The sequence below is a fragment of the Pavona decussata genome, unplaced genomic scaffold (assembly GCF_977016875.1).
Source record: "Pavona decussata unplaced genomic scaffold, jaPavDecu1.1 SCAFFOLD_64, whole genome shotgun sequence".
Classification (NCBI taxonomy): Eukaryota; Metazoa; Cnidaria; class Anthozoa; order Scleractinia; family Agariciidae; genus Pavona; species Pavona decussata.
This window is the reverse complement of record NW_028145484.1, coordinates 4,453,888-4,481,845: the sequence shown is the minus strand read 5'-3', so window position 1 is coordinate 4,481,845 and position 27,958 is coordinate 4,453,888. Positions and strand designations below refer to the sequence as shown.

Genomic DNA, 27,958 nt, shown 5'->3' with positions numbered 1-27,958 from the left:
CTCTTTGTTGTTTGCCACACGCAAGTTACGAGTTATAGGCGAGGCGAGGCATCACGCTTAAAGAACGAGGTATGCGTAGCATTGTTTTAGAAGTATATTATTGAATTTAGAAGTATCCCGTTGCCACTGTTTTAGAGTTATTTCCCGGAAAGCCTAGTTTCTTTGAAGGTTTTCATGTCTGCCGCGTTTCATGTTTGCTTAAACGAGCAGTTCCGCGTGTCCAAGTCGAACTTTTGGAAAGAATATCTGTCCTGAAAGGGAAACTTGTGCGTTAGTTTCGGTAAATTGAAGGATTAAGGTCTATGTTAACGTTTTTGCTATAAAATTGGGTTTGACTGACTATCACTCACATTTTAGATGAACATAAGAATGGTCAATGAAAGGAAACTTCTCAAACGTTTCCCAGTTTCAATTTCTTAACGAGGCGACTTTTGTATCTCTGAAGAGTGTAAAAGTATCCAAAAACTTTGAGGCATTAATGAAATCAGTTCAATTTCATTTTGCCTTGGGTGTCGTTTGTAACACGGTAGAAGATAGTTAAAATTTTTAGGATCGTCAAGGATGTTTAACTGTTAACCTACACAAGACCTACTGACCTTTTTTCTTGTTATTCTTGATTTGATAATACCCTAAAAAGTTGGTTTTAGCTTCAAAATAGAAACCTCGGAGCAGTGATCAGTTTATCATGGTGGTACTGTTTTGCCTGACTTGAAGTTGAGAAGTATTACACGATTTATTGCTCAAAGTGAACGGAACAATGGCGTGAAAATGGCGCAAACTTTGAAAGCGCTACGAGGAACAACGCTAAATGGCTCAGATTGATCACAACCGTGACAGTAATAATTGCGGGGTTGTACTAATTTATTACGGCTTTTTATGATCTGTAATATATACAGAGGCATTCACTTTGCCGTTGTACAACGGCGAGGTTTCGTTCTGTAATGTTTAAGTTGTGTACTAATTTACAAGTTGCAAAGTTGGCGAATTTTTACTCGTTCGTTAAACTGAAACAATCGCGTAATCTGTGTTTGTCTGATCGCCGAGCTCAACGTTAGTGCCTTATTTTTGTCAGCGTGCTTGAACACGCTAAAATTAATTTGCTGGGAGGTAAAAGGAAGTAGTCAAAAACTAGTTTAGCATCAAGAAATTTTCATTTCAGTTTCACAACGTGGCTAACAACTAGCGTTCTGGTGAATTCGACTGCCAAAAAATGATTCATTGACTGTCAAAAAGTTCAAACACTATTAAATTAAATACGATCAAAATTGAAAACAACCTCCTTAAATGAACACATCAACTTTAAGTTCGTTTCTTCCCATTTAAATATTTGTTAACAGTTGTTTCTGAAATCCATTTGCCGTAAAAAAAATCGCAAGGAGATGAAAGCGCTCGGTTAGAGAACTCGTCAATTGAACAGGTGAATGAAATGATATTTCAAATTATATGTATGTCAGTAAAGTTATTCGCTTCTTTGATTAGGTGGCTTCGTGGCTAAGTGAATAAGCGGCTACCTAGCTACCTGGCTACGGGGTTTCACGGTTAAAGAACGAGGTATAAACACATTCTCTTTGTTCTAGTAAATGAGAAGTTTTGCACGATTTATTGCTCAAAGCAAACGGAACAATGGCGTGAAAAAGGCGCAAACTTTGAAAGCGCTACGAGGAACAAGGCTAAATGGCACAGTTTCAGTTTCTCTCATCGAAATCATGACAGTAATAATTGCAGGGTTGTACTAATTTATTACGACTTTCTATGATAGTGGCGGTAGTGAGAATCCATTACAGATATTAACTTTTTTTCACTGTTATATTCAACATTCTATAATTGTAACTTTACAAAACAAGCCTTAGTTGTAAGTATTGCGTATGCGTTCGTGTCGGTAACAATTAATGTCGAGCGACTCGTGAGTGAATTTAAACTTTAAATTAAATTTATTAACTATTATCATACCTGACATATTCTAACGTAAAGTAGATTAGGTTAGTTTAGAAGTAAACCCACGACCCCACAAGCTAACAGCTTTAATTATCATCGTGTTTAATTAAAGATTATGTATGTAAGTTTGCATGAATTAATGCACGGTTGCAAAATGGAAAAGTATAAAAGACGATAGCGTTATAAGGCGCAAAATTTAAAAGCAATTCAAGGACCAACGCTAAATGGCTCTGTTTTGTTTAGTTCATCGCAATCGAGACAAATTGTTTTGGCCTCGTTCGACTACTACATAACTGATTTCTATGATAGTGGTGGTAGTGAATGTTCAGACCTCTACAGGTCCTAGCGCGGATCGGAAGGCATGATAGTGCGTCGGGATTTTAGCGGCTGATCTGTCCGGAGGTGTTTTCTTTAAAATTTCTGAAAATTTTCCAGACCAGAAACTGTGTGTTGATTTTTAGAGCTGACAATTTTGCAAACACCCGGTAAGTTTACATGTTTTAAAATGTCTGAACGAAAACTCTTGGAGGTCAGGCTTGAGACATTAGCACGAGTGAACCTACTCTTCGTTTCACAAATTCCTCAGTCCTCTCTCGTTAGGTTATTTCTGCCTCTAGAAATGATTTCACACCCCACTACCCCAAAGGAGGCATTGTAACACTACAGTCGCTGACAAAGATAATTGAATTTCGCGATCGGTGATCAGGCTACCCTTCCGTAATTGCAACCTTTGTTTTACGAACAATAAACGCTCTTTACCTTAAACAATAAAAAAGACCATAAAAGGAGCGAAAATGTGTCCTATTGTCAACCCAAAGTTTGATAACCCTGTTTAAACTGCCACATCTATTGGAAACGAAAATAAGAAAATTCATGATTTAAAAAATATCGACAGTGTGATTCAGTCTAAAATTGTTCTCTTACATCATTTGGTCCATTTTTGTTAGATCATGCATTCCGAAAAGAGTCGTAAAAAGGCGAACTCAGACAAATTCTATTAGGCTTTTCACACACACTTTTCTGGCCCCTGACCTGGGTCTTTCGATTCCGGAATTTGAGGAATTTCTGAAGGGCTAAAAGTAATGCAATTGATCGGAGTAATACCGGGTGTCTTGAAAACGAAGACCCCCAGAAACCCTTAAGACCCCAAAACATGCATTGAAAAAGAAGTCCCCCGATGGAGAGTAACTAAATGTTCAACTAAATGTAAGGTATACTTGCACTCTCCTTTTCGATCCTATACTCGGGAGGGGGTTAGGGTTGATAATTATTAATTTGCTCCCTGGTTTTCACAGGTTTAATTATGGAGAAATCAAAGTCGCGACCGGTCTCCAACACGGTGATGTTTTCAGTATTTTTCTCCGTTGCTGTTTGTTTCGTGCCACTGATTCACGTCGAGATCGAACTTCACGCTCAGCGGCAAATGCTTCAAGCCTTGACTCTACAAAGACCAGAAAATCGTAAGCCACGAAACACTGTACATGACGAGACGACGGATTCTTTGTCGAAGATACTACATGGTGACGGAGAAAAAGGTGAGTAGTTTTAGAAGTCGATTTTAAAAAGTGCTCGCGATCGTCATGAACTCAAGAGGATATTAGGGTTCTCACAGATCAATGTCATGTTTTCATTTCGTTTATGTGTTAGTTCCGCCAGTTGTGACTTTTGTTTATTTGAAATTTTTATGAAGAATTCCAAATTCGACTGAGAAGAAATATTCAAATGGTAAAACCGATTCATCACTGTGTCACGCATTGCCCAAAAGTTTTCATACGTAAGGTTCAAATGTTGCTTAAATAGCTTGGGGAGGTGGCTGAGGTAAAACGGCCGCTTTGTAAACCCCTGGTTTGGAAATCATCTTAAATCACGATTAATAATGTTTCTGCCTCCAATCGTCGGCATTCCATTCACATTTAAGGATCAAACTAAATGACCAAAATATAAGCCCTAATCTACATTTGCTCAAAGGACTTTTTTATGCCGGCTTATTTTCAGGAAGGCTTACTGTCCTTACTGTTGGAAGAAATTTGTGTTTCAAAATGGCTTTATCAACGAGAAATAAAAATATATTAAAACGCTAAACCAAATACATTCCACTTCTTAAAACAGCCACCAGTCCATGGACATATATGTGGAGGGCTTCAAGTTGTCCGATGCATGCTGGCGTCTGAGATTTGGTGGCTTTTTGCGGTTTTTTTTTTTTTTTTTACTGGAGAGGCTAATACCAGAATTTTATGGTGAATCCTTTCTTTACTTGCAGAAATTCAGATTCGTCAAAAACGCCATATTAAAAATTTAAACAGGAAAACCAACGCTTATGAAACCATCAGGCGTGACGACATCAAGGAAGAAGTTCAACTGGCCCTGAGCAACCTGACCTGCGAGGTGCACTGCCCGAAAAGTATCAGGGGAAGACGAGGTAGGCCTGGTCCCCCAGGCGAGCAAGGTCCGCCCGGGCCTCAGGGACCACAGGGACCAAAGGGTTCTCAAGGAAACCAGGGACTTCCTGGACCTAAAGGTGATCAGGGCCCTCAAGGACCCAAGGGCGATCCTGGTGAATCTATCTCAGCCCCCTCTATTGTGTCACCTCCGATGTTCATGGTGGTGAACGAAACCGGTACAGCCTCGTTTCAATGCCACGTTAAAGGAAACCCAGAACCTCAAGTCACTTGGATGAAACAGAATTCCACTGTCCTCGCAGACAAACGAGTTGTGCAGTCACGTGGTAGCCTGATCATTACTAATGTGACGTCACAAGATGATGGAGTGTACACTTGTGTAGCAAAAAATATTTTTGGAGTTGTGACATCATCGGCCACGTTAACTGTTCAAGGTGAATAAAAGTGCATATTCTACTTTTTAAGACAGGTACTATCGTCCATCAGAAAGAAACATCGGGTAGATTTAGTTGTAGCCAATCAGTAGTTGTCGCATTCCTCCCTCCCCACCCCCGCAGAACAGCTGTTGTCAACTATGATTTTGAGCAATGATAAGCAACAGGTGCTTGCGTGGGGCAGATGCAACAACTAATGTATGCGTATGCTACAAATAGGTCACCTAGCCTTTACATTCCCTTTTGAGATAATGATAATGATGATGATGATGATGATGATGATGATAATGACGCTGACGATGACGACGATGATTATTATGATGACTAAAGTGCAAATTTATGTCCAAAAATTACCAGTCGAAACCGTGACCTTCCGCATTCCAGTTGAATACACTGGGCGCTGAGCTGCAGCTAAAACATTTGTGGCGAACAAGGCCATTTGGCTTTTAGTTCATATGAGACAAACCTAAAACTGCTAGATCAAAGAGGGCGCGTGAAAACTCGCACGAGCGCGAGGGACATTCCTGGGTAACAGACCTGTCCGCTCCTGGTTTGAGACAGTTTAACTTGGTGTCAATATTTTAATTGCAGTTGTCGCAGTGATCATTCAAAAGCCTTCGCCTGTCACCGTTGAACAAGGTCAAAACGTGAGCCTGCAGTGCAAAGCTACTGGTCAGCCAACTCCAAAGATCACGTGGCGAAAAGCATTAAGTGACGTGCCAAAAGCAAGGGCTGCAGTAATCGATGGGAATCTCAGCTTATGGAATGTAACCAAAGTAGACAGCGGGACGTACGCATGCTCAGCTAAGAATCTTCTTGGACAGGACTCCGCCGTCGCCATAGTGACGGTCACTGACAGGCTCAAATATATCATTACCCCTCCCCTGAAAGTTGTTGCGGAAGAGTATAACAACATGATGCTGAATTGTACAGCTCAGGGTGCAGAAGAGATTGTTTGGACAAGAGCCGGTAAAATCCTCCCTCGAAATCATGTTCTTTATCCAAATGGAACTTTGCATTTAAAGAATGTTTCGCAAAACGATTCCGGGCCTTATATATGCGTTGCGAAAAACTTTCAACGTTCCATTGAAGCAACAACTGTTCTTGAAGTGCTCAAGAAAAAAGGTAATTGTGTGATACTGTAGGCGACATGACTTGCTACGGTGTGTTCTCGAGTGTAAAGGGACGGCGTGATATGGCGTGGTGGTTATCACTCACCAGTGCGTCATGTCAGAGAAACCAAGAGCGGTTTTTTGCTATTTGAAGAGAACGTCAAATTAAGGGGGGGGGGGGGGAAACTGTGTTGGGATTTCACTCCACTCATTACTCGTTTTATCTCTTTTGTTTTTGTTTTTTGTTTTTTTTTTTGTTGTTGTTTGTTTGTTTGTTTGGGTTTGTTTTACTTTATTTTTGTTACAGTCATACCAGCTTATTTGTAAAAAGTATGTCTGAAGTATGTCTGAATTGTAAGACTAGGTTGTCCTGTTTTGTTGGACAAGTGTTACTAGGATGCGGGAGTCTGTTTCTGGAAATTACGCCATTACAATTTCAGTCAGTTTCTACAGAGTGAATATCCTCACCCTTCCCTCCCTGACAACGCCCACTAGACAGGCAAGAGTACAAAACATTTTCACTTGTTTCATCAGACCGACACTTTTGGACAAAATGGACAATGAAAGTGGTTTCTCACTGATATACCCATAAAATTACCGTTAAACTGACACTAAAGGCATTTCAATACCGAACGAGCAAAACTCCGTGCGTGAGTTAGTGATAATATTTCGTTATTACAGCCAAATGTTTTGAATACGTTTGCTTTCTTTTTATAGCACTGTGGCTGGAGTACTCACCCCAATGGTGTGGTCTTGGCAATCGGCGACCCATTGAATCAAGAATTACTTTACAGGAATGCAAAGACCTCTGTGCGGATTGTGCTGCCATTGAGTACTGGTCTGGAGGATTTTTGGAGTGCTTCGAGTGCCTGGATCACACGAAACGGAGGCCATACACTGCTACTCATGATTTCAATTATCCACCGCACGTGTTTATCAGGCAATGAAGATACAAATGAAAGAATTTTCTCAGTATAGCTCATCATGATCTAATAGTAGCTGGCCATTTTTTCACGTGATTAAGGACCCAGCAAATGATGGTTAATAATACCATTTTTGATGGAACACTCGTTTCCATATCTCAAACTGACCTTGGACACCTTATGATGTTTACACAATGAAGTATTCCTTATCGTCATAGCACTGACATAAACGAGAACAGAATTCCATATTTTTAGCAGAGAAATGAGTTCCAGTCTAGTTGGCAAGAAACACCATTTTAGGGTTTCGCACCGATCTACAGTATTTAGGGTTAAGCACTGATTTGAAAACGGTTACCTTTCATTTATTACGATGGGTTTACTATTTAAATACGTTAAAAATAAATTTCCTCGGCAGCCAGTCCCATTGGTGTAATGGGTATGGATAGAAGAAATGAAACAAAAGACTCGGATTTGATGCTAGCACTTTTCTGAAGTTTTCCTTCTTAAAGGTCTACTAAAAGTAATTTTAAGTAAATGTCCAAGGGGTCAGTTTGAGATATACATATGGAAACAAGTGTTCACCCTTCTCTGAGCACGTTATTACTTGGCCAGACATTTATTAATCTCGTGAATAGACTTTTTAATGTGATAGGCAAAGGCTTATTAGGGGTATGCAAGTTGTGCCATTTGTGACGTTGTCAATTTTTCCATTGCAAGATGTTTTTGACGAGCAACTGGTGCAGCAAAACAAAAGGGTTTATACATTTTGGAAATTCTTGGTACGCATGTTTTGGCATTAGGTTTTAAACTATTCGATATTTTAGACCCAAATGAGTTAAGCGGTTCAGATTTATTCATGTGATTTGTGGGTATTCAGTTAGGGGTATACAAGTTGATACAATAAAATCTGCAATTCCACAGCGACAAACCGATGAGTGGTGCCGGATCACTTGTAGACCTGGATCAGCAAATTATTTCAAATACAAAGTATTGACGACAGACTGATCCCAACGGCAGAGGTGACGAGCTTGTTGTTTATTCTATCAAGCTCGTCACCTCCGCCGTTGGGATCAGTCTGCCGTCAATATTTTGTATGCAAGTTGTACCATTTGTGACATCATCAATTAATTGTCAAGATGCAAGATGTTTTTGATAAGCCGGCAGTACAGCAAAACAATCAGCTTAGAGTACTAGAACAGTCCTAAATGAATGAATCAAATCTAATTCTCCACTTCTTTTTCTAAGTAAGCCCAGATGCATGGAAACACTAGTGCCCAAGTCTCAATACTCTCCCATAACTGAATACAACAACAATCCGCCTGTATATTTCTACGTACAGATGCGTAGTTGGCCGGTTTGTTGGTTTAAATAAAAATCTATATTACAATACTCTATTGAGGCTAACAAGGGGACTTATTGAAAGAAATACCTAAAGTTGTGTACACAATTAATCAGCAGCGAAAATAAAGCATGAAAAAATAATGACGCACGACTGAACGGTATTCTAACCCTTAACTCCGGGATACAAGTGCATTGTTCTACCAATCGGGCTTAGACGGTAATCATGCGCGCATGCGTATTGCCATGTATCATTCAGAAGGTTGTTGTTCCATTCTTGAAAACGTTCGTTGGATGTGCCTCCAATTAAATTTATTCTCTTTCGTTTTCGTTCCATTTATTAGGTTTAAAAACTAAGAAATTAAGTCGCGAACAAAAAAATAAACTCGGACATATACAGTTTACTGTAGACATGACCGGCGTCTTTATTCCCGGAATCGATGGAATTCCTGTATGGCGACTAATGGGGAAAATACCTCCTCTGAGATTTGGAAAAATGCCACTATTGAATAGTGGAGGAAACGTCAGATAGGAGGACCAAGCTGGACTGACAAGAGACGTCCACTGGACACACAACTCAATCCAGCTTCTACCGAACAGGGAAGATCTCAACTGGAAGCCTTCCCTGGTTTTGATAGTCTTAAAATTGTATTATGGAGAAATCAAAGTCGCGACCCATCTCCAACACAGTGATGTTTTCATCAATATTTTTCTCCGTTGCTGTTTGTTTCGTGGCACTGATTCACGTCGAGATCGAACTTCACGCTCATCGACAAATGCTTCAAGCCTTGAACCAACAAAGACAAGAAAATGTCGAGCCACGAAACACTGTACACGACGAGACGATTGCGGATTCTTTGTTGAAGCGCTTCTTGCACGGCGACTCGGAAAATGGTGAGTATTCAGTTGCAGTTTAGAAGATCAACTCAAGGGAGGATTGAAGAGAGAATCACTGACATCTGATCAGGTTGTTTCTATTACGAACGTTTCAGTCTCCTTCACACGATATGGAGAAACAGTCCAAAAATACCTTAATGCGCAAGTGTAAGACTCCGGCTGAACCTGATAATATTCAACAGTTTTTTTCTGAAGTACTGGGTTTTCCACTCCTGATAAATAGTGTATACAAATGAAATAACGCCACACTGAGCGATTACCGATAATGTTTCTGTAATCGGTGTCTCGCTACTGCCATTTAATATCGTAACTGCCTTTGCAATTAAAAACTTGACTCTTGACAGCAAATAATGTCTTTCATGGGTTTATCCTATCACTGATTGCTAACAATACAAACAAAACTAAGCCCCTCTCACGTGCATTGCGGTTATTTGACCCCTCCATAATAAATACCTTTCATTTTCATTTATATCTTTTATAAAAAAAATCATCCCGCTAGACTTCCGTTTGTGAAAATGTGAAATCTCAAGGAACACTGACTGTTTGGTTTATTGAAGATGTTAGTTTGCAACTACAAAGTCAAACGTTTCCTTGAATACTGTAAAGGAAGTTCTTGATTATCATCGTTCCAGTTGCTTGAGAAGCAAATATATTTCCTTGTAAACTATTGGATTTTAAGGGCTTCTCAGCCTCAATTTAGAAAGCATAGCAATTCAAAAATTACGTAACAAAATACCACATAGTTTTTACTGGTTCATTTGACACAATGTCAATTATAGCGCTAAGAACAACCATCTTCACTGATTTCATTGGCGTTTAAGGCCGACGCTTACAGACCAGCCTGTCATGCTTTGATATAAATAAATGCTTTCCTCATAGGTATCCACATTCGTGTTGAAGAGGCGGTTGCTTGGTGGGTGTCACGTGACGGAAGAAAAATGAACTACTGGGGAGGTGCTGCTGGATCTAGTAATATGTGCGCATGCGGAGTAACAAACTCTTGTTCCAATGGTAATAAGTGTAACTGTTATAACAGTCGCGGTGGTTGGAGATCAGACAGCGGTCTGCTGACGGACAAGTCTTCTCTGCCAGTGACGCAAATCAGACTGGCAGATTTAAATGACTCAGACGAAGAAGGTTATCATACATTAGGAAAGCTCAAATGTTATGGTTTGGTGTAGCTGGTAAAGCAGCTCTTCTAAGCTCTCACAACTTTGGTTCGATAACCTTAAAGAGAACACTTCAACAGACAGTAAAAATGCTCCTAGCCCTAGAAATAATAGCAGTTGTTACAGCCTAAAAAAAACGGTAAAACTGTAATATTACTACGTTAAGATTAATGGACTAATAGCAAATAAATTACCGCCCGCCGTTCGCCTTTTACACTTTTCTGAGTTTTCTGTGCCTGCTGAAGAAACAAAAATTACTTTAGCATCAAGCAATTTTCATTTCAGTTTCACGACGTGGCTAACAACCAACGCTCTGGTGAATTCTACTCAGCTAAAAATATTCATTGACTGTCAAAAAGTTCAAACACTATTAAATTAAATACGATTAAAATTGAAAACAACCCCCTTAAATGAACAGACCGACTTTAAGTTCGTTTCTTCCCATTTAAATATTTGCTAACAGTCGCTTTTGAAATCTATTTGCCGTGAAAAAAAAATCGCCAAGGAGATGAAAGTGCTCTGTGAGCGAACTCGTCAATTGAACAAGTGAATAAAATGATATTTAAATTACATGTATGTCAGTTAAGTTATTCGCTTCTTTGATTAGGTGGCTACGTAGCTAAATGAATAAGCGGCTACCTAGCTACCTGGCTACGGGGTTTTATGGTTAAAGAAAGAGATATAAACACATTCTCATTGTTGTTTGCCACACGCAAGTTACGAGTTATAGGCGAGGCGAGGCATCGCGCTTAAAGAACGAGGTATGCGTAGCATTGTTTTAGAAGTACACCTTTTGCTGTTCATTACGAGAAAATACGCATCCATTTGCGTAAAATGGCGACCAATTGCGCGAAGACACATTCATTAGCGCCAAACAACGAACATTTGCGCTTAACTCAGATTCAATAACGATTTTTGCATTTTTATCAACATTCAAAAACACTTTTGGGCATTCTTATGCGTCATTCGACATACAAAAGAGAAAAATATACTTTCATTTGCGCCAATATTCAAGTCATTAACACCATCTTGAAATTCAATAGAGGTAATAGACAAACATTAACGTGTATAAACCATTTATTAACATTTTTATCACACTGTTTGAAATTCAATAGCATTCCTGGACGGCATTAGTGTAGATAAGACAAATATTAATGCGCTTGTACAAACAATTGTACAAACAGGTTACGTAACCTTTGTCAAGTGCAGAATGGGATAAAAGCATCAGAAAATTTCGTGTACATCCCACTGTCAATGCAAAAGTCTTGTAAATTAGGTATTGTTCAATTGAAAATCGATTTTTGTATATTGAATCTAAAGAACGCTCAATTGTTTGTACAAGCGCATTAATATTTGTCTTATCTACACTAATGCCGTCCAGGAATGCTATTGAATTTCAAACAGTGTGATAAAAATGTTAATAAATGGTTTATACACGTTAATGTTTGTCTATTACCTCTATTGACTTTCAAGATGGTGTTAATGACTTGAATATTGGCGCAAATGAAAGTATATTTTTCTCTTTTGTATGTCGAATGACGCATAAGAATGCCCAAAAGTGTTTTTGAATGTTGATAAAAATGCAAAAATCGTTATTGAATCTGAGTTAAGCGCAAATGTTCGTTGTTTGGCGCTAATGAATGTGTCTTCGCGCAATTGGTCGCCATTTTACGCAAATGGATGCGTATTTTCTCGTAATGAACAGCAAAAGGTGTATATTATTGAATTTAGAAGTATCCCGTTGCCACTGTCTTAGAGGCATTTCCCGGAAAGCCTAGTTTCTTTCAAGGTTTTCATGTCTGCCGCGTTTCATGTTTGCTTAAACGAGCCGTTCTGCGTGTCCAAGTCGAACTTTTGGAAAAAATATCTGTTTTTATAAAAAGGAAAGTTGTGCGTTAGTTTCGGTAAATGGAAGGATTTAGGTATATGTTATCTTTTTTGCTATAGGATTGGGTTTGACTGACTATCACTCACTTTTTAGATGAACATAAGAATGGTCAACGAAAGGAAATTTCTCAAACGTTTCCCAGTGTCAATTTCTTAACGAGGCGACTTTTATATCTCTGAAGAGTGTAAAAGTAATCCCAAAACTTTGAAGATTTAATGAAATCAGTTTAATTAGATTGTGCCTTGGGTGTTGTTTGTAACACGGTAGAAGAGGGTTAAAATTTTTGGGATCGGTAAGGGTGTTTTCCTTTTAACCCAAACAAGACCTAATGACCTTTTCTCTTGTTATTCTTGATTTGATAGTACCCTAAACGTTGGTTTGAGCTTCAAAATAGAAACCTCGGAGCGGTGATTTTATCATGGTGGTACTGTTTTGCCTGACTTGAAGTTGAAACGTAAAAAGAGTAGTTTTACACGATTTATTGCTCAAAGTGAACGGAACAATGGCGTGAAAATGGCACAAACATTGAAAGCGCTACGAGGAACAACGCTAAATTGGCTCAATTTCCTGATCAGTTTCATCGCAATCGTGACAGTAATAATTGCGGCGTTGTACTAATTTATTACGGCTTTTTATGATCTGTAATATATACAGAGGCATTCACTTCGCCGCCGTCATGTGCATGTACAACGGCGAGGTTTCGTTCTGTAATATAAGTTGTTTCATTCATTGAGAAGTTGGCGAATTTTTACTCGTTCGGTAAACTGAAACAATCGCGTAATCTGTGTTTGTCTGATCACCGAGCTCAACGTTAGTGCCTTATTTTTGTCAGCATGCTTGAACACGCTAAAATTAATTTGCTGGGAGGTAAAAGGAAGTAGTCAAAAACTAGTTTAGCATCAAGAAATTTTCATTTCAGTTTCACAACGTGGCTAACAACCAGCGTTTTGGTGAATTCGACTGACAAAAAATGATTCATTGACTGTCAAAAAGTTCAAACACTATTAAATTAAATACGATCAAAATTGAAAACAACCTCCTTAAATGAACACACCAACTTTAAGTTCGTTTCTTCCCATTTAAATATTTGTTAACAGTTGTTTCTGAAATCTATTTGCCGTAAAAAAAAATCGCCAAGGAGATGAAAGCGCTCTGTGAGCGAACTCGTTAATTGAACAGGTTAATAAAATGATATTTAAATTATATGTATGTCAGTAAAGTTATTCGCTTCTTTGATTAGGTGGCTTCGTGGCTAAGTGAATAAGCGGCTACCTAGCTACCTGGCTATGGGGTTTCACGGTTAAAGAAAGAAGTATAAACATATTCTCTTGGTTCTTTGCCACACGCAAGTTACGAGTTTTAGGCGCGAGGCTCGGCATCACGCTTTAAGAACGAGGTATGCGTACCCCAGTTGTTTTACAAGTATATCATCGAATTTAGAAGTATCCCGTAGCCGCTGTCTTAGAGGTATTTCCCGGAAAGCCTAGTTTCTTTCAAGGTTTTCATGTCTGCCGCGTTTCATGTTTGCTTAAACGAGCAGTTCCGCGTGTCCAAGTCGAACTTTAGGAAAAAATATCTGTCCTGAAAACGAAAGTTGTGCGCTAGTTTCGGTAAATGGAAGGATTTAGGTATATGTTATGTTTTTTGCTATACGATTGGGTTTGACTGACTATCACTCACTTTTTAGATGAACATAAGAATGGTCAATGAAAGGAAACTTCTCAAACGTTTCCCAGTTTCAATTTCTTAATGAGGTGACTTGTATATCTCTGAAGAGTGTAAAAGTATCCAAAAACTTTGAAGCATTAATGAAATCAGTTTAATTGTATTGTGCCTTGGGTGTTGTTTGTAACACGGTAGAAGATAGTTAAAATTTTTAAGATCGTTAAGGGTGTTTTCTTTTAACCTGCACAAGACCTACTGACCTTTTTTCTTGTTATTCTTGATTTGATGGTACCATAAACGTTGGTTTGAGCTTCAAAATAGAAACCTCGGAGCAGTGATTTTATCATGGTGGTACTGTTTTGCCTGACTTGAAGTTGAAACGTAAATGAGAAGTTTTACACGATTTATTGCTCAAAGCGAACGGAACAATGGCGTGAAAATGGCTCAAACATTGAAAGTGCCACGAGGAACAACGCTAAATGGCTCAATTTCCTGATCAGTTTCTCTCGTCGCAATCGTGACAGTAATAATTGCGGGGTTGTACTAATTTATTACGGCTTTTTATGATCTGTAATATATACAGAGGCATCCACTTCGCCGCCGTTCTACAAAGGGCTAGGTTTCGTTGTGTAATATAAGTTGTTTAATTCATTGAGAAGTTGGCGAATTTTTACTCGTTCGGTATATTGAAACAATTGCATAATATGAGTTTGTCTGATCACCGAGCTCAACGTTAGTGCCTTATTTTTGTCAGCATGCTTGAACACGCTAAAATTAATTTTCTGGGAGGTAAAAGGAAGTAGTCAAAAACTAGTTTAGCATCAAGAAATTTTCATTTCAGTTTCACAACGTGGCTAACAACCAGCGCTCTGGTGAATTCGACTGACAAAAAAATATTCATTCACCGTCAAAACGTTCAAACACTATTAAATTAAATACAATCAAAATTGAAAACAACCTCCTTAAATGAACATAGCGACTTTAAGTTGTTCGTTTCTTCCCATTTCAATATTTGCTAACAGTCGTTTCTGAAATCCATTTGCCGTAAAAAAAAATCGCCAAGGAGATGAAAGCGCTTGGTTAGAGAACTCGTCAATTGAACAGGTGAATGAAATGATATTTCAAATTATATGTATGTCAGTAAAGTTATTTGCTTCTTTGATTAGGTGGCTTCGTGGCTAAGTGAATAAGCGGCTACCTAGCTACCTGGCTACGGGGTTTCACGGTTAAAGAACGAGGTATAAACACATTCTCTTTGTTCTAGTAAATGAGAAGTTTTGCACGATTTATTGCTCAAAGCGAACGGAACAATGGCGTGAAAAAGGCTCAAACTTTGAAAGCGCTACAAGGAACAAGGCTAAATGACTCAGTTTCAGTTTCTCTCATCGAAATCATGACAGTAATAATTGCAGGGTTGTACTAATTTATTACGACTTTCTATGATAGCAGCGGTAGTTGGAATCCATTAGAGATATTAACTTTTTTTCACTGTATATTTAATATTTTATAATTGTAACTTTACAAAGCAAGCCTTAGTTGTAAGTATTGCGTTTGTGTTCGTGTTGGTAACAATTAATGTTGAGCGACTTGTGAGTGAATTTAAATTGAAGTTTGCATGAATTAATGCACGGTTGCAAAATGGAAAAGTATTAAAGACAATAGCGTCATAAGGCGCAAAATTTAAAAGCAATTTAAGGAACAACGCTGTTCTGTCGCACTTTGTAATAATCATCGCACTTTGTAATACCTGTCGCACTTTGTAATAAAATTGTCACACTTTGTAATACCTGTCGCACTTTGTAATAACACTTGTCACACTTTGTAATAAAATAGCTATCGCACTTTGTAATAACAAGTTGTCGCACTTTGTAATAAATGAAGCTGTCGCACTTTGTAATAAGCTTTTAAATTACTTTTGAATACGATGTTCGATGGAAAATGAGTGAATTAACTAATCACCCTGGGTACAAAAACGTCCTTCTTTTATATTTATACTTTGCACACTACACTAAGGGGATGAGAAAAAACGCGTTCTCCTCCACGCTTCTCGCAATTGTTATTTGTCTTGACTACGATGTATCGTGACTTTCTTATCACGAGTAATGACTTTTAAAAATCGGTTTTGTTAAGCCCTCTATTGACTCGGTACTAGTCTAATTTACCGTGCTAATGACCCTATTGCATGTTTAATTTGTAAATGATAGCTTAATTCAGCTGTTAAAAAAAATATTTATGATGGGGTCATAAGATCTTGAATAAAGATTCGAATTTGAAATATAATGGCATAGCTTAATTCAGTTGTTAAAAAAGGTATTTATGATGGGGTCTTAAGATCTTGAATAAAGATTCGAATTTGAAATATAATGGCATCTCCTGCGGATGAAAATAAAAAGAGGCTTGTCTCCGTTGGGTTTGAGAGAGGAAAAAACTGGAAAGCAACCTGTGATGATGCTCAGGACAGAGGGAGAGATTTGTTGTTCTCTTGCAAATCCCGGGCAAGAAGTTTTCCTCTGCTCCCAACCAAGTGGTTAAAGACATGCTAGTCTAACTACTATGCATGACCCACACCTCAAAATGACCTCATCGATCTAGGGCAGGAGGCATTTGTACATCTCACAAAATGGTTTCGACTAATGTTCGATCTTTTTGAAGGTTCTGGTCAGTACTCAGTTCAAGAGGCAAGCATACCTTGATCTGTGAACCACCCTTCTAACAAAGAAACCCGACAAAGATGATCTCAAAGATGGACTCCACTTGGTTGAAATCGTATTGGTTCTTCCTATCTCCGCTGCCCAGCTGGGAAAGGGCATAATCAGCCCAAAATAGAATCAAGAATGATTCACATTCCTCCTTTGGTGGAGAAACCCTTGACGATCTCTGATTATTACACTCCATCGTTGCTAAACAAGCTATGTGATCTCCAAAATAACAATTGGGAGAAGCGTGGAGTAGAACGCGTTTGTCCCCTCAGTTAAGTATCTAGAGTAAAATATCAAGGAAGAACGTATTTGTGCCTTGGGGGATTAGTTAAGTCATCTATTTTCTACCAAATATCCTATTCAAAGGAAGTTTGAAAGCTTATTACAAAGTGCGACAACTTGTTATTACACAGTGCGACAGCTTCATATATTACAAAGTGCGACAACTTGTTATTACAAAGTGCGACAGCTATTTTATTACAAAGTGTGACAAGTTTTATTACAAAGTGCGACAGGTATTACAAAGTGTGACAGTTTTATTACAAAGTGCGACAGGTATTACAAAGTGCGATGAGTATTACAAAGTGCGACAGAACAAACGCTAAATGGCTTTGTTTTGTTTAGTTGATCGCAATCGAGACAAATTATTTTGGGGTCGTTCGACTATTACTGTTTTCTATGATAGTGGTGGTAGTGATATCCAGACCTCTACAGGTCCTAGCGCCGATCGGAAGGCATGATAGTGCGTCGGGTTTTTAGCGGCTGACCTGTCCGGAGGTATTTTCTTTTAAAATTTCAGAAAATTTTCCAGACCAGAAACTGTGTGTTGATTTTTAGAGCTGACAATTTTGCAAACACTCGGTTAGTTTGCATGTTTAAAAATGCCTGAACGAAAACTCTTGGAAGTCAGGCTTGAGACATTGGCACGAGTGAACCTACTCTTCGTTTCACAAATTCCGCAGTCCTTCCCCGTCAGGTTATTTCTGCCTCTAGAAATGATTTCACACCCCACTACCCCAAAGGAGGCATTGTAACACTACAGTCGCTAACGAAGATATTTGAATTTCGCGGTCGATGATCAGGCTACCCTTCCGTAATTGCAACCTTTGTATTACGAACAATAAACGCTCTTTACCTTAAACGATAAAAAAGACTGAAAAGGAGCGAAAATGTGTCCTATTGTCAACACAAAAAGTCAATCCAAAGTTTGATAACCCCGTTTAAACTACCACATTTATTGGAAACGAAAATAAGAAAATTCATGATTTAAAAAATATCGACAGTGTGATTCAGTCTAAATTTGTTCTCTTACATCATTTGGTCCATTTTTGTTAGATCATGCATTCCGAAAAAAGTCGTAAAAAGGCGAACTCAGACAAATTCTATTAGGCTTTCCACACACACTTTTCTGGCCCCTGACCTGGGTCTTTCGATTCCGGAATTTGAGGAATTTCTGGAGGGCTAAAAGTAATGCAATTGATCGGAGTAATACCGGGTGTCTTGAAAACGAAGACCCCAAAAGACCCCTAAGACCCCCAAGACCCCAAAACTTGAAAAAGAAGTCCTCCGATGGAGAGTAACTAAATGTTCAACTAAATGTAATGTATACTTGTACTCTCCTTTTCGATCTTATACTCGGGAGGGGGTTAGCTAGGGTTGATAATTTTTAATTTGCTCCCTGGTTTTCACAGGTTTAATTATGGAGAAATCAAAGTCGCGCCCGGTCTCCAACACGGTGATATTTTCAGTATTTTTCTCCATTGCTATTTGTTTCGTGGCACTGATTCACGTCGAGATCGAACTTCACGCTCAGCGACAACTGCTTCAAGCCTTGAATCAACAAAGACAAGAAAATGTCGAGCCACTAAACACTGTGCATGACGAGACGACGGATTCTTTGTCGAAGATACTACATGGTGAAGGAGAAAAAGGTGAGTAGTTTTAGAAGTCGATTTTAAAAAGTGCTGGCGATCGTCATGAACTCAAGGGGATACTGGGGTTCTCACAGATCAATGTCATGTTTTCATTTCGTTTATGTGTTAGTTCCGCCAGTTGTGACTTTTGTTTATTTGAAATTTTTATGAAGAATTACAAATTCGACTGAGAAGAAATATTCAAATGGAAAAACGGATTCATCACTGTGTCACGCATTGCCCAAAAGTTTCCATACGTAGTAATGCTCCTAGCCAGTAAGGTTCAAATGTTGCTTAAATAGCTTGGGGAGGTGGCTGAGGTAAAATGGCCGCTTTGTAAACCCCTGGTTTGGAAATCATCTTAAATCACGATTAATAATGTTTCTGCCTCCAATCGTCGGCATTCCATTCACATTTAAGGATCAAACTAAATGACCAAAATATAAGCCCTAATCTACATTTGCTCAAAGGACTTTTTTTATGCTGGCTTATTTTCAGGAAGGCTTACTGTCCTTACTGTTGGAAGAAATTTGTGTTTCAAAATGGCTCTATCAACGAGAAATAAAAATATATTAAAACGCTAAACCAAATACATCCCACTTCTTAAAACAGCCACCAGTCCATGGACATATATGGGGAGGGCTTCAAGTTGTCCGATGCATGCTGGCGTCTGAGATTTGGTGGCTTTTTGCGGGTTTTTTTCTTTTTTTTACTGGAGAGGCTAATACCAGAATTTTATGGTGAATCCTTTCTTTACTTGCAGAAATTCAGATTCGTCAAAAACGCCATATTGAAAATTTAAACAGGAAAACCAACGCTTATGAAACCATCAGGCGTGACGACATCAAGGAAGAAGTTCAACTGGCCCTGAGCAACCTGACCTGCGAGGTGCACTGCCCGAAAAGTATCAGAGGAAGACGAGGTAGGCCTGGTCACCCAGGCGAGCAAGGTCCGCCCGGGCGTCAGGGACCACAGGGAACAAAGGGTCCTCAAGGAGACCAGGGACCTCCTGGACCTAAAGGTGATCAGGGCCCTCAAGGACCCAAGGGCGATCCTGGTGAATCTATCTCAGCCCCCTCTATTGTGTCACCTCTGATGTCCATGGTGGTGAACGAAACCGGTACAGCCTCGTTTCAATGCCACGTTAAAGGAAACCCACAACCTCAAGTCACTTGGATGAAACAGAATTCCACTGCCCTCGCAGACAAACGAGTTGTGCAGTCACGTGGTAGCCTGATCATTACTAATGTGACGTCACAAGATGATGGAGTGTACACTTGTGTAGCAAAAAATATTTTTGGAGTTGTGAAATCATCGGCCACATTAACTGTTCAAGGTGAATAAAAGTGCATATTCTACTTTTTAAGACAGGTACTATCGTCCATCAAAAAGAAACATCGGGTAGATTTAGTTGTAGCCAATCAGTAGTTGTCGCATTCCCCCCTTCTCCACCCCCACACAACAGCTGTTGTCAACTATGAATTTGAGCAATGATAAGCAAGAGATGCTTGCGTGGGCCAAATGCAACGACTAATGTATGCGCATGCGACAAATAAGTCAAATAAGTCACACAAACTGCAAGGCTGATACTACGTACGTAGTATCAGCCTTGCAGTTTGTGTTACAGTTTATTTTTGGCTGATTAGGTCTCTTGTAGATCCTACGTCAACTAGCAGCATTATCGTTCGCGGTCCTTTGCAGTTTTCACGTCTAAATAAGTCACCTAGCTTTTACATTCCCTTTCAAGATAATGATAATGATGATGATGATGATGATGATAATGATAACAATTAATAACAATAACGATATTGGTGATGATGACGATGATGATGTTAATGACGCTGAAGATGACGACGATGATTATTATGATGACTAAAGTGCAAATTTATGTCCAAAAATTACCCGCAGTCGAAACTGTGACCTTCCGCATTCCAGTTGAATACACTGAACGCTGAGCTGCAGCTAAAACAGTTGTGGCGAACAAGGCCGTTTGACTTTTAGTTCATATGAGACAAACCTACAGACTGCTGGATCAAAGAGGGCGCGTGAAAACTCGGACGTGCACGAGGGACATTCCTTGATAACATACCTGCTTTGAGACAGTTTAACTTGGTGTCAATATTTTAATTGCAGTTGGCGCAGTGATCATTCAAAAGCCTTCGCCTGTCACCGTTGAACAAGGACAAAACGTGAGCCTGCAATGCAAAGCTACTGGTCAGCCAACTCCAAAGATCACTTGGCGAAAAGCAATTAGTCACGTGCCAAAAGCAAGGGCTGTAGTAATCGATGGGAATCTCAGCTTACGGAATGTTACCAAAGCAGACAGCGGGACGTACGCATGCTCAGCTAAGAATGTCCTTGGACAGGACTCCGCCGTCGCCATAGTAATGGTCACTGACAGACTCGAATATATCATTACCCCTCCCCTGAAAGTTGTTGCGAAAGAGTATAACAACATGATGCTGAATTGTACAGCTCAGGGTACAAAAGAGATTGTTTGGAAAAGAGCCGGTAAAATCCTCCCTCTAAATCATGTTCTTTATCCAAATGGAACTTTGCATTTAAAGAATGTTTCCCAAGACGATGCCGGGTCTTATACATGCGTTGCCAAAAACTTACAGCGTTCCATTGAAGCAACAACTGTTCTTGAAGTGCTCAAGAAAGAAGGTAATTGTATGATACTGTAGGCGACATAACTTGCTTCGGTGTGCTCTAGGGTGGAAAAGGGGTGTCGTAATAATGACGTGGTCGGGTCATCACTCACCAGTGTGTCAGAGAAACAAGAGCAGTTTATTGCAATTTGAAGAGAACGTTCAAATTAGGGGGGTGGGGGACTGTGTTGGAATTTCCGTCCCCTTATTACAAACAGGTTTTTCCTTAATATGGCATCGTTTGTGATCAAGTCTCGTATACAATCCACTTTTGACCAATTACAGTGCTGTATGCCTCATTGTCACTACTTTTTCTTTCCCTCTTTTTATCTCTTTATGTTTTGTCGTTGTTGTTGTAGTTTTTTGCTTGTTTGTTTGTTTTTTTTACTTTATTTTTGTTTTTAATACAGTCAAACCAGTTTATATCAGCTAGTGACACGTATGTCTGAATTGTAAGACTATTTTGTCGGACAGGTGTTACTACGGATGGATGGATTGTTTGTTTTAATTTAAAATCATATTGCAGCCTAAGGGCTACTATGCGGGGGTCTTTTTCTCGAAATTACGCCATTTCAATTTCAGTACAATTCCCACAGAGTGATTATCCTCACCATTCCCTCCCTGGTAACGCCCACTAGACAGGCAAGAATACAAAACATTTTCAGTTGTTTCATCAGACCAACACTTTAGGACAAAATGTACAATGAAAGTGGTTTGTCGCTGATATACCCATAAAATTGCCGTTAAACTGCGATTAAAGACATTTCAATTCGAGCTAAACTCCGTGCGTGAGTTAGTGATAATATTTAGTTATTTCAGCCAAATTTTTTGAATACGTTTTCTTTCTTTTTCTAGCCCTGTGGTTGGAGTACTCACCCCAATGGTGTGGTGGTAGGAATCGGCGACTCATCAATATAGGCGTTACTTCACAGGAATGCAAAGACCTCTGTGCGGATTGTAATGCCATTGAGTACTGGTCTGGAGGAGCAATGTATTGCCACGAGTGCCTCGATCACACTAAACGAAGTCTATATACTAATACTGCTGATCTCAGTTATCCACCGCACGTGTTTATCAGGCTATCATAAATCACATGATAAAGAGATATAAATGAAAGAATTCTTTCCTCATGATCTAACTGTAGCTGGTCATTATTTCGACACTCGGTTCCATATCTCAAACTGACCTTGGACACCTTATGATGTTTACACAATAAAGCATTCCTTATCGTCATAGCATTGACATACGCGAGAACAGAACTCCATATTTTTATCAGAGAATTGAGCTCCAGTCTAGCTGGCAAGAAACACCATTTAAGGGTTTCGCACCGATCTACAGTATTTAGGGTTAAGCACTGATTTGAAAACGGTTACCTTTCATTTATTATGATGGATTACTATTTAAATACGCTAAAAATTAAATTCCTGGTGTAATGGTTATGGATAGAAGAAATAAAACAAAAGACTCGGATTCGAGGCTAACACTTTTCTGAAGTTTTCCTTCTTTTACTATTAAGCTTGAAATAAGTTTTACCAAAAATAAATTTAAGTAAATGTCCAAGGTCAGTTTGAGATATGGAAACAAGTGTTCACCCTCCGCTGAGCAAGTCAGTACTTGGCCAGACATTTATTTATCTCGTAAATAGACTTTTTAATGTGATAGGCAGAGGCTTATTAGGGGTATGCAAGTTGTGCCATTTGTGACGTCGTCAATTTTTACAATGTAAGATGTTTTTGACGAGGAACTGTTGCGGCAAAACAAAAAGGTTTATACATTTTGGAAATTCTTGGGATGGATGTTTTGACATTAGGATTTAAACTGTTCGATATTTAGACCCAAATGAGTTAAGTGAGTGTTACCACTTAACTACCAGGTTCAAATTTAGTCACGTGTTTTGTGGGTATTCAGTTAGGGGTATGCAAGTTGTACCATTTGTGACATCATCAATTAATTGGCAAGATGCAAGATGTTTTTGATAAGGCAAGCAGTACAGCAAAACAATCGGCTTAGAGTACTAGAACAGCCCTAAATGAATGAATCAAATCTAATTTTGTAGATTTCTACGTAAGCCCAGATGCATGGAAACACTAGTGCCCAAGTCCCAATACTCTCTCATAACTGAATACAACAATCCGCCTGTATATTTCTACGTACAGATGCGTAGTTGGCCGGTTTGTTGGTTTAAATAAAAATCTATATTACATTACTCTATTAAGGGTGACAAGAGTACTAATTGAAAGAAATACCTAAAGTTGTGTACACAATCAATCAACAGCGAAAATAAAGCATGAAAAAATAATCACGCACGACTGAACGGTATTCTAACTCTTATCTCCGGGATACAAGTGCATTGTTCTACCAATGGGCTTAGACGGTACTCATGCGCCCATGCGTTTTGCCATGTATCATCCAGTATCGACCAGTAGGTTGTTGTTCCATTCTTGAAAACGTTCGTTGAATATCTTCAATTGAATTTGCTGTTTCGTTTTAGTTCCATTTATTAGGTTTGAAAACTAAGAAATTAAGTCGCGAAAAAGAAAAATAAACTCCACATAAACAGTTTATTGTAGACATGTCCTGCGTCTTTATTCCCGGAATTGATGGACTTCCTGTATGGCTAAAAATAAGGCGACTAATGGGAAAAAGACCTACTCGGAGATTAATTTGGAAAATGCCACTATTGAATAGCGGAAAAACTGGTTAGATAAGAGGACCAAGAAGCTGGACTAACAAGAGACGTCCACTTGACACACAGCTGAACACAGCTTGTACCGAACAGTAAAGATCTCAACTGGAAGCCTTCCCTGGTTTTTACAGTCTTAAGATTGTATTATGGAGAAATCAAGGTCGCGCCCGGTCTCCAACACGGTGATGTTTTCATCAATATTTTTCTCCGTTGCTGTTTGTTTCGTGGCACTGATTCACGTCGAGATCGAACTTCACGCTCATCGACAAATGCTTCAAGCCTTGAATCAACAAAGACAAGAAACTGTCGAGCCACGAGACAGTGTACATGACGAGACTATTGCGGATTCTTTGTTGAAGCGCTTCTTGCACGGCGACACGGAAAATGGTGAGTATTCAGTTGCATTTAAGAAGATCAAGATTTCGCTTTAACTCAAGGGAGGATTGACGGGAGAATCACTGACATCTGATCAGGCTGTTTCTCTTACGAACGTTTCAGTATCTCCAGTCTCCTTCACACGATATGGCCAAAAAGTCCAAAAATACCTTAATGCGCATGTGTAAGACTTCGGCTAAACCCGATAATACTCTAGAGTGTTTTTTTCTGAAGTACTGGGTTTTCAACTCCTTATAAATAGCGTAGTAGAAAAATGAAATTACGCCACACTTACAGAGGGATTGCCGATAATGTTTCTGTGATTGGTGTCTCGCTACTGCCATTTAAAAAATTGCCTTTATGCAATTAAAAACTTGACTCTTGAGATAATTTCTTTTATGAGTCGCGGTATAGACCATCATTGACTGCTAAAATACAAACTAAAATAAGCGGCTCTCACTGCGCGTGCGTGGCGCTTAGTGGACCCCTGTATAAATACCTTTCGCCTTCCTTTATTTCTTTCTTACATTCGGTTCAGCCATCTAGATCAGCGTTTCATTGCGCTTATCGAGAAAACTTCAAGGAACACTCTTTGGTTTAAAGAAGATCTTAGCTTGTACCCATAAATTCAACTGACGTCTCCTTAAATGCTACAAAGGAAGTTCTTGAGTATCACTGTTTCAGCTGCTTGCGAGCAAAATATACTTCGATCCTTGTGAACTGTTATCTATACCCTATAACTGGGATTATAAGAGCTCCCCAGTATCAAATTTTAGAAAGCATACCAATGCAAAAATATCGCGAGACATCTATGTTTACTTTAATATAACGAATACAACGTTGTTTTTACTGGTTCAATCAACCGTATAGTAGTTTGTGCTAATTTCCTTTTAGCGTTTCAGGCCCAAGCTAAGTCTTTCTTACATTTGGTTCATTTTTTCTGTTTTATAAAAACCAACCCATCCCGCTAGATCAGCGTTTTATTTCGCTTTGTGAAAACCTCAAGGAACACTCGTTGGTTTAAGGAAGATCTTAGCTCGTACCCACAAATTCACGTTTCCTTAAATGCTACAAAGGAAGTCCTTGAGCATCATTGCTTCAGCTCACTCAGCTTGCGAGCCCAAAAATTTACTTCCTTGTGAGCTGTTATCTACACCCAGGTCGTAACTGGGATTTGAAAGGCTCTTCGGCGTCAATTTTAAAAACATAGCAATGCAAAAAAAAAAACGAAAGATATCAGTGTTTACTTTTACATTACAAAATGCCATATTGTTTTTACTGGTTCGATTAATACATTTTAATTATAGCTATTTGTAAGAACAACCATCTTCACTAACTCTAATTTCCTTTAAGCGTTTCAGGCCCAAGCTAAATAACCAGCCAGTCATGCCTTGATGTATAAATAACTGCTTTTTTCACTGACAGGTATCCAGATTCGTCACAAACGCTATTTGGGGAATGACAACAAGGAAAAAAACACCAGTGAAAACATCATTCGAGAAGCTATCAAGAAGGAAGTTCAACTTGTTCTGAGCAGCCTGGGCTGCACGGTGCACTGCCCGAAAAGAATCAGGGGAAGACGAGGCAGGCCTGGTCCCCCAGGTAAACATGGTCCACCCGGACCTAAAGGTGATCAGGGCCCTCAAGGACCCAAGGGCAATCCTGGTGAATCTATCTCAGCCCCTTCTATTGTGTCACCTCCAGTATCTATGGTGGTAAACAAAAGTGGTGCAGCCTCGTTCCAGTGCGAGGTTAAAGGAAACCCAGAACCTCAGGTTACGTGGCTGAAACAGAATTCCAGTCTCCTCACGGACAAGCGATTTGTACAATCAAGTGGTGGCCTAATGATTACAGACGTGACGTCACAAGATGGCGGGATATACACATGCGTTGCAAAAAATATCCTTGGAGAAAGGAAATCATCGGCCACGTTAAACGTCCAAGGTGAATATGTTAATTAGTCGGATCCTTTAAAAACGTTAAGAAGTTAGTTTTGTAAAAACTTCGTACTGAATGGAATGTTGGAATTTTGCATATAAATAGAAGCCTGCATAATTCTGTAGCTATACGTGGTGGTATTTTGGAATTTTGTTTTGGTCTTTGATTAGCACATTAATGGCGATATGCCTTTGAAGGTCTACGTGAACTTCAGATAAGAGCAGGGTTAGAGTACGAAATTGAGTAGCGGACAGTTTTCGAATTTTAAAGCTGAATCTCGTTCACTGAGCTTTCCGGCTTCTTCTTGCTGCTCATTAGTAGAAAGGGGACTCTGGAAAAGAGTTTGCTCTAACCAGATGATAGACTCACGCACATACGGTTGAAAATTCATGATCAAACTCCATTGTAAAAGGTCAACCAGCAACTGCATTTAATTATTGCTAAATTTCCAGTTATAATACTTGGCATGTGGTTAAACACGTCAGGCTAAATGTTAACGGCTGACTCAAATTTTACTTGAAGATTACTTTCAATTGTACGCTTCAGACTCTACCCACTATGGCGGAACGATTGACAAGAGAAAATATTCCCCCAATTTATCGGTTGGTTTGGGATTAAAAAAATTCAAAATTGTTGTTGACAACTCCGGTCCCGTGTTCTTTTCGGCGTGACTAATCATAGCTGTTGTATATCTACTTGTAGTTGGCGCAAAAATTACTCAAAAGCCTTCCTCTGTCATCGTTGAAGAAGGGGAAAACGTGAGCATGCTATGCAAAGCTACGGGTTGGCCAACACCAATGGTCACGTGGCGTAAAACGTTAAGTCACGTGCCGAAAGACAACACTGCAATGAGCGAAGGGAATTTGACTATACTCAGTGTAACAAAAGCAGATGGCGGAGCTTACGTATGCTCAGCTAAGAATCTTCTTGGACAGGACTCCGCCGTCGCACTACTGACGGTGATTGATGGGCTGAAATTTACCCTCACCCCTCCCTTGAAAGATGCTGTATCAGAGTTTAGCAATCTGATGCTGAATTGTGAAGCACAGGGCTCAATTGAGACTGTCTGGAAAAGAGTCGGCAAAACTCTTCCGCAAAATCATATTGTTTATCCAAACGAAACTTTGCTTCTTAGTAAAGTGACCACAAGTGACGCTGGGTCTTACACGTGCGAGGCAAAAAATTATCGACGAACAATTAAGGCAACTTCTGTAGTTGAAGTACTCAAACTCGTGTCCTGCAGCAACATAAAATCAGCCAACAGTGGAAGCTCGTCTGGTAATTATATGATTGACCCTGACGGCAAAGGAGGCGTGACTCCCTTCCGTGTGTATTGTGACATGAGTGACAAAGGTGGAGTTGGCGTGACGGTCATCAGTCATGACACTGAGAGTAGAACTTATGTTGCTAACATTCCTGGATGTGGTTCTGCAGGATGTTACAGTAAAGACGTCAGATACACTGGAGTCAGCACCGCTCAGCTAGCAGCTCTCACTCGAGTGTCACAGAACTGTGAACAGTTTATCAAGTTTGAATGCAATAATGACATAGCGTTTATTGAGGACAGTTTCGCTTGGTGGGTGTCACTTGATGGAACACGGATGAACTACTGGGGTGGAGCTACAGGCTATCACAAGATGTGCGCATGCGGAGTAACAAACTCTTGTCCCGGTGGTTACAAGTGTAACTGTCATAACAATGGCATTGGTTGGAGATCAGACAGCGGTCTGCTGACAGACAAGTCTGCTCTGCCTGTGACGCAAATCAGACTGGGAGATTTAAATGGCTCGGGCGAAGAAGGTTATCACACATTAGAAAAGCTCAAATGTTATGGTTCGGCATAGCTGGTGAAGCAGCTCTCGTAAGATCTCACAAGACTGGTTCGATATCCTTCACGAGAACACTACTGAACAAACAATGCACCTAGCCCAAGAAA

The 27,958-nt window shown here is 39.5% G+C and overlaps 1 protein-coding gene across 1 annotated transcript; it reads left to right on the top strand.

Moving 5' to 3' along the window:
- On the top strand, window positions 1-27,866 carry LOC146478603 (hemicentin-1-like). The gene is made up of 13 exons (XM_085111705.1): window positions 1-69; window positions 3,231-3,470; window positions 4,196-4,768; window positions 5,360-5,893; window positions 6,598-6,820; window positions 14,952-14,998; window positions 18,151-18,390; window positions 19,136-19,708; window positions 20,506-21,039; window positions 21,879-22,106; window positions 23,848-24,096; window positions 25,510-26,028; window positions 26,725-27,866. The coding sequence occupies exons 2-13, from the start codon at window positions 3,239-3,241 to the stop codon at window positions 27,864-27,866; spliced, it is 5,094 nt and encodes a 1,697-aa protein (XP_084967831.1). The 5' UTR covers window positions 1-69; window positions 3,231-3,238.
- Window positions 27,867-27,958: the final 92 nt, after the last annotated feature.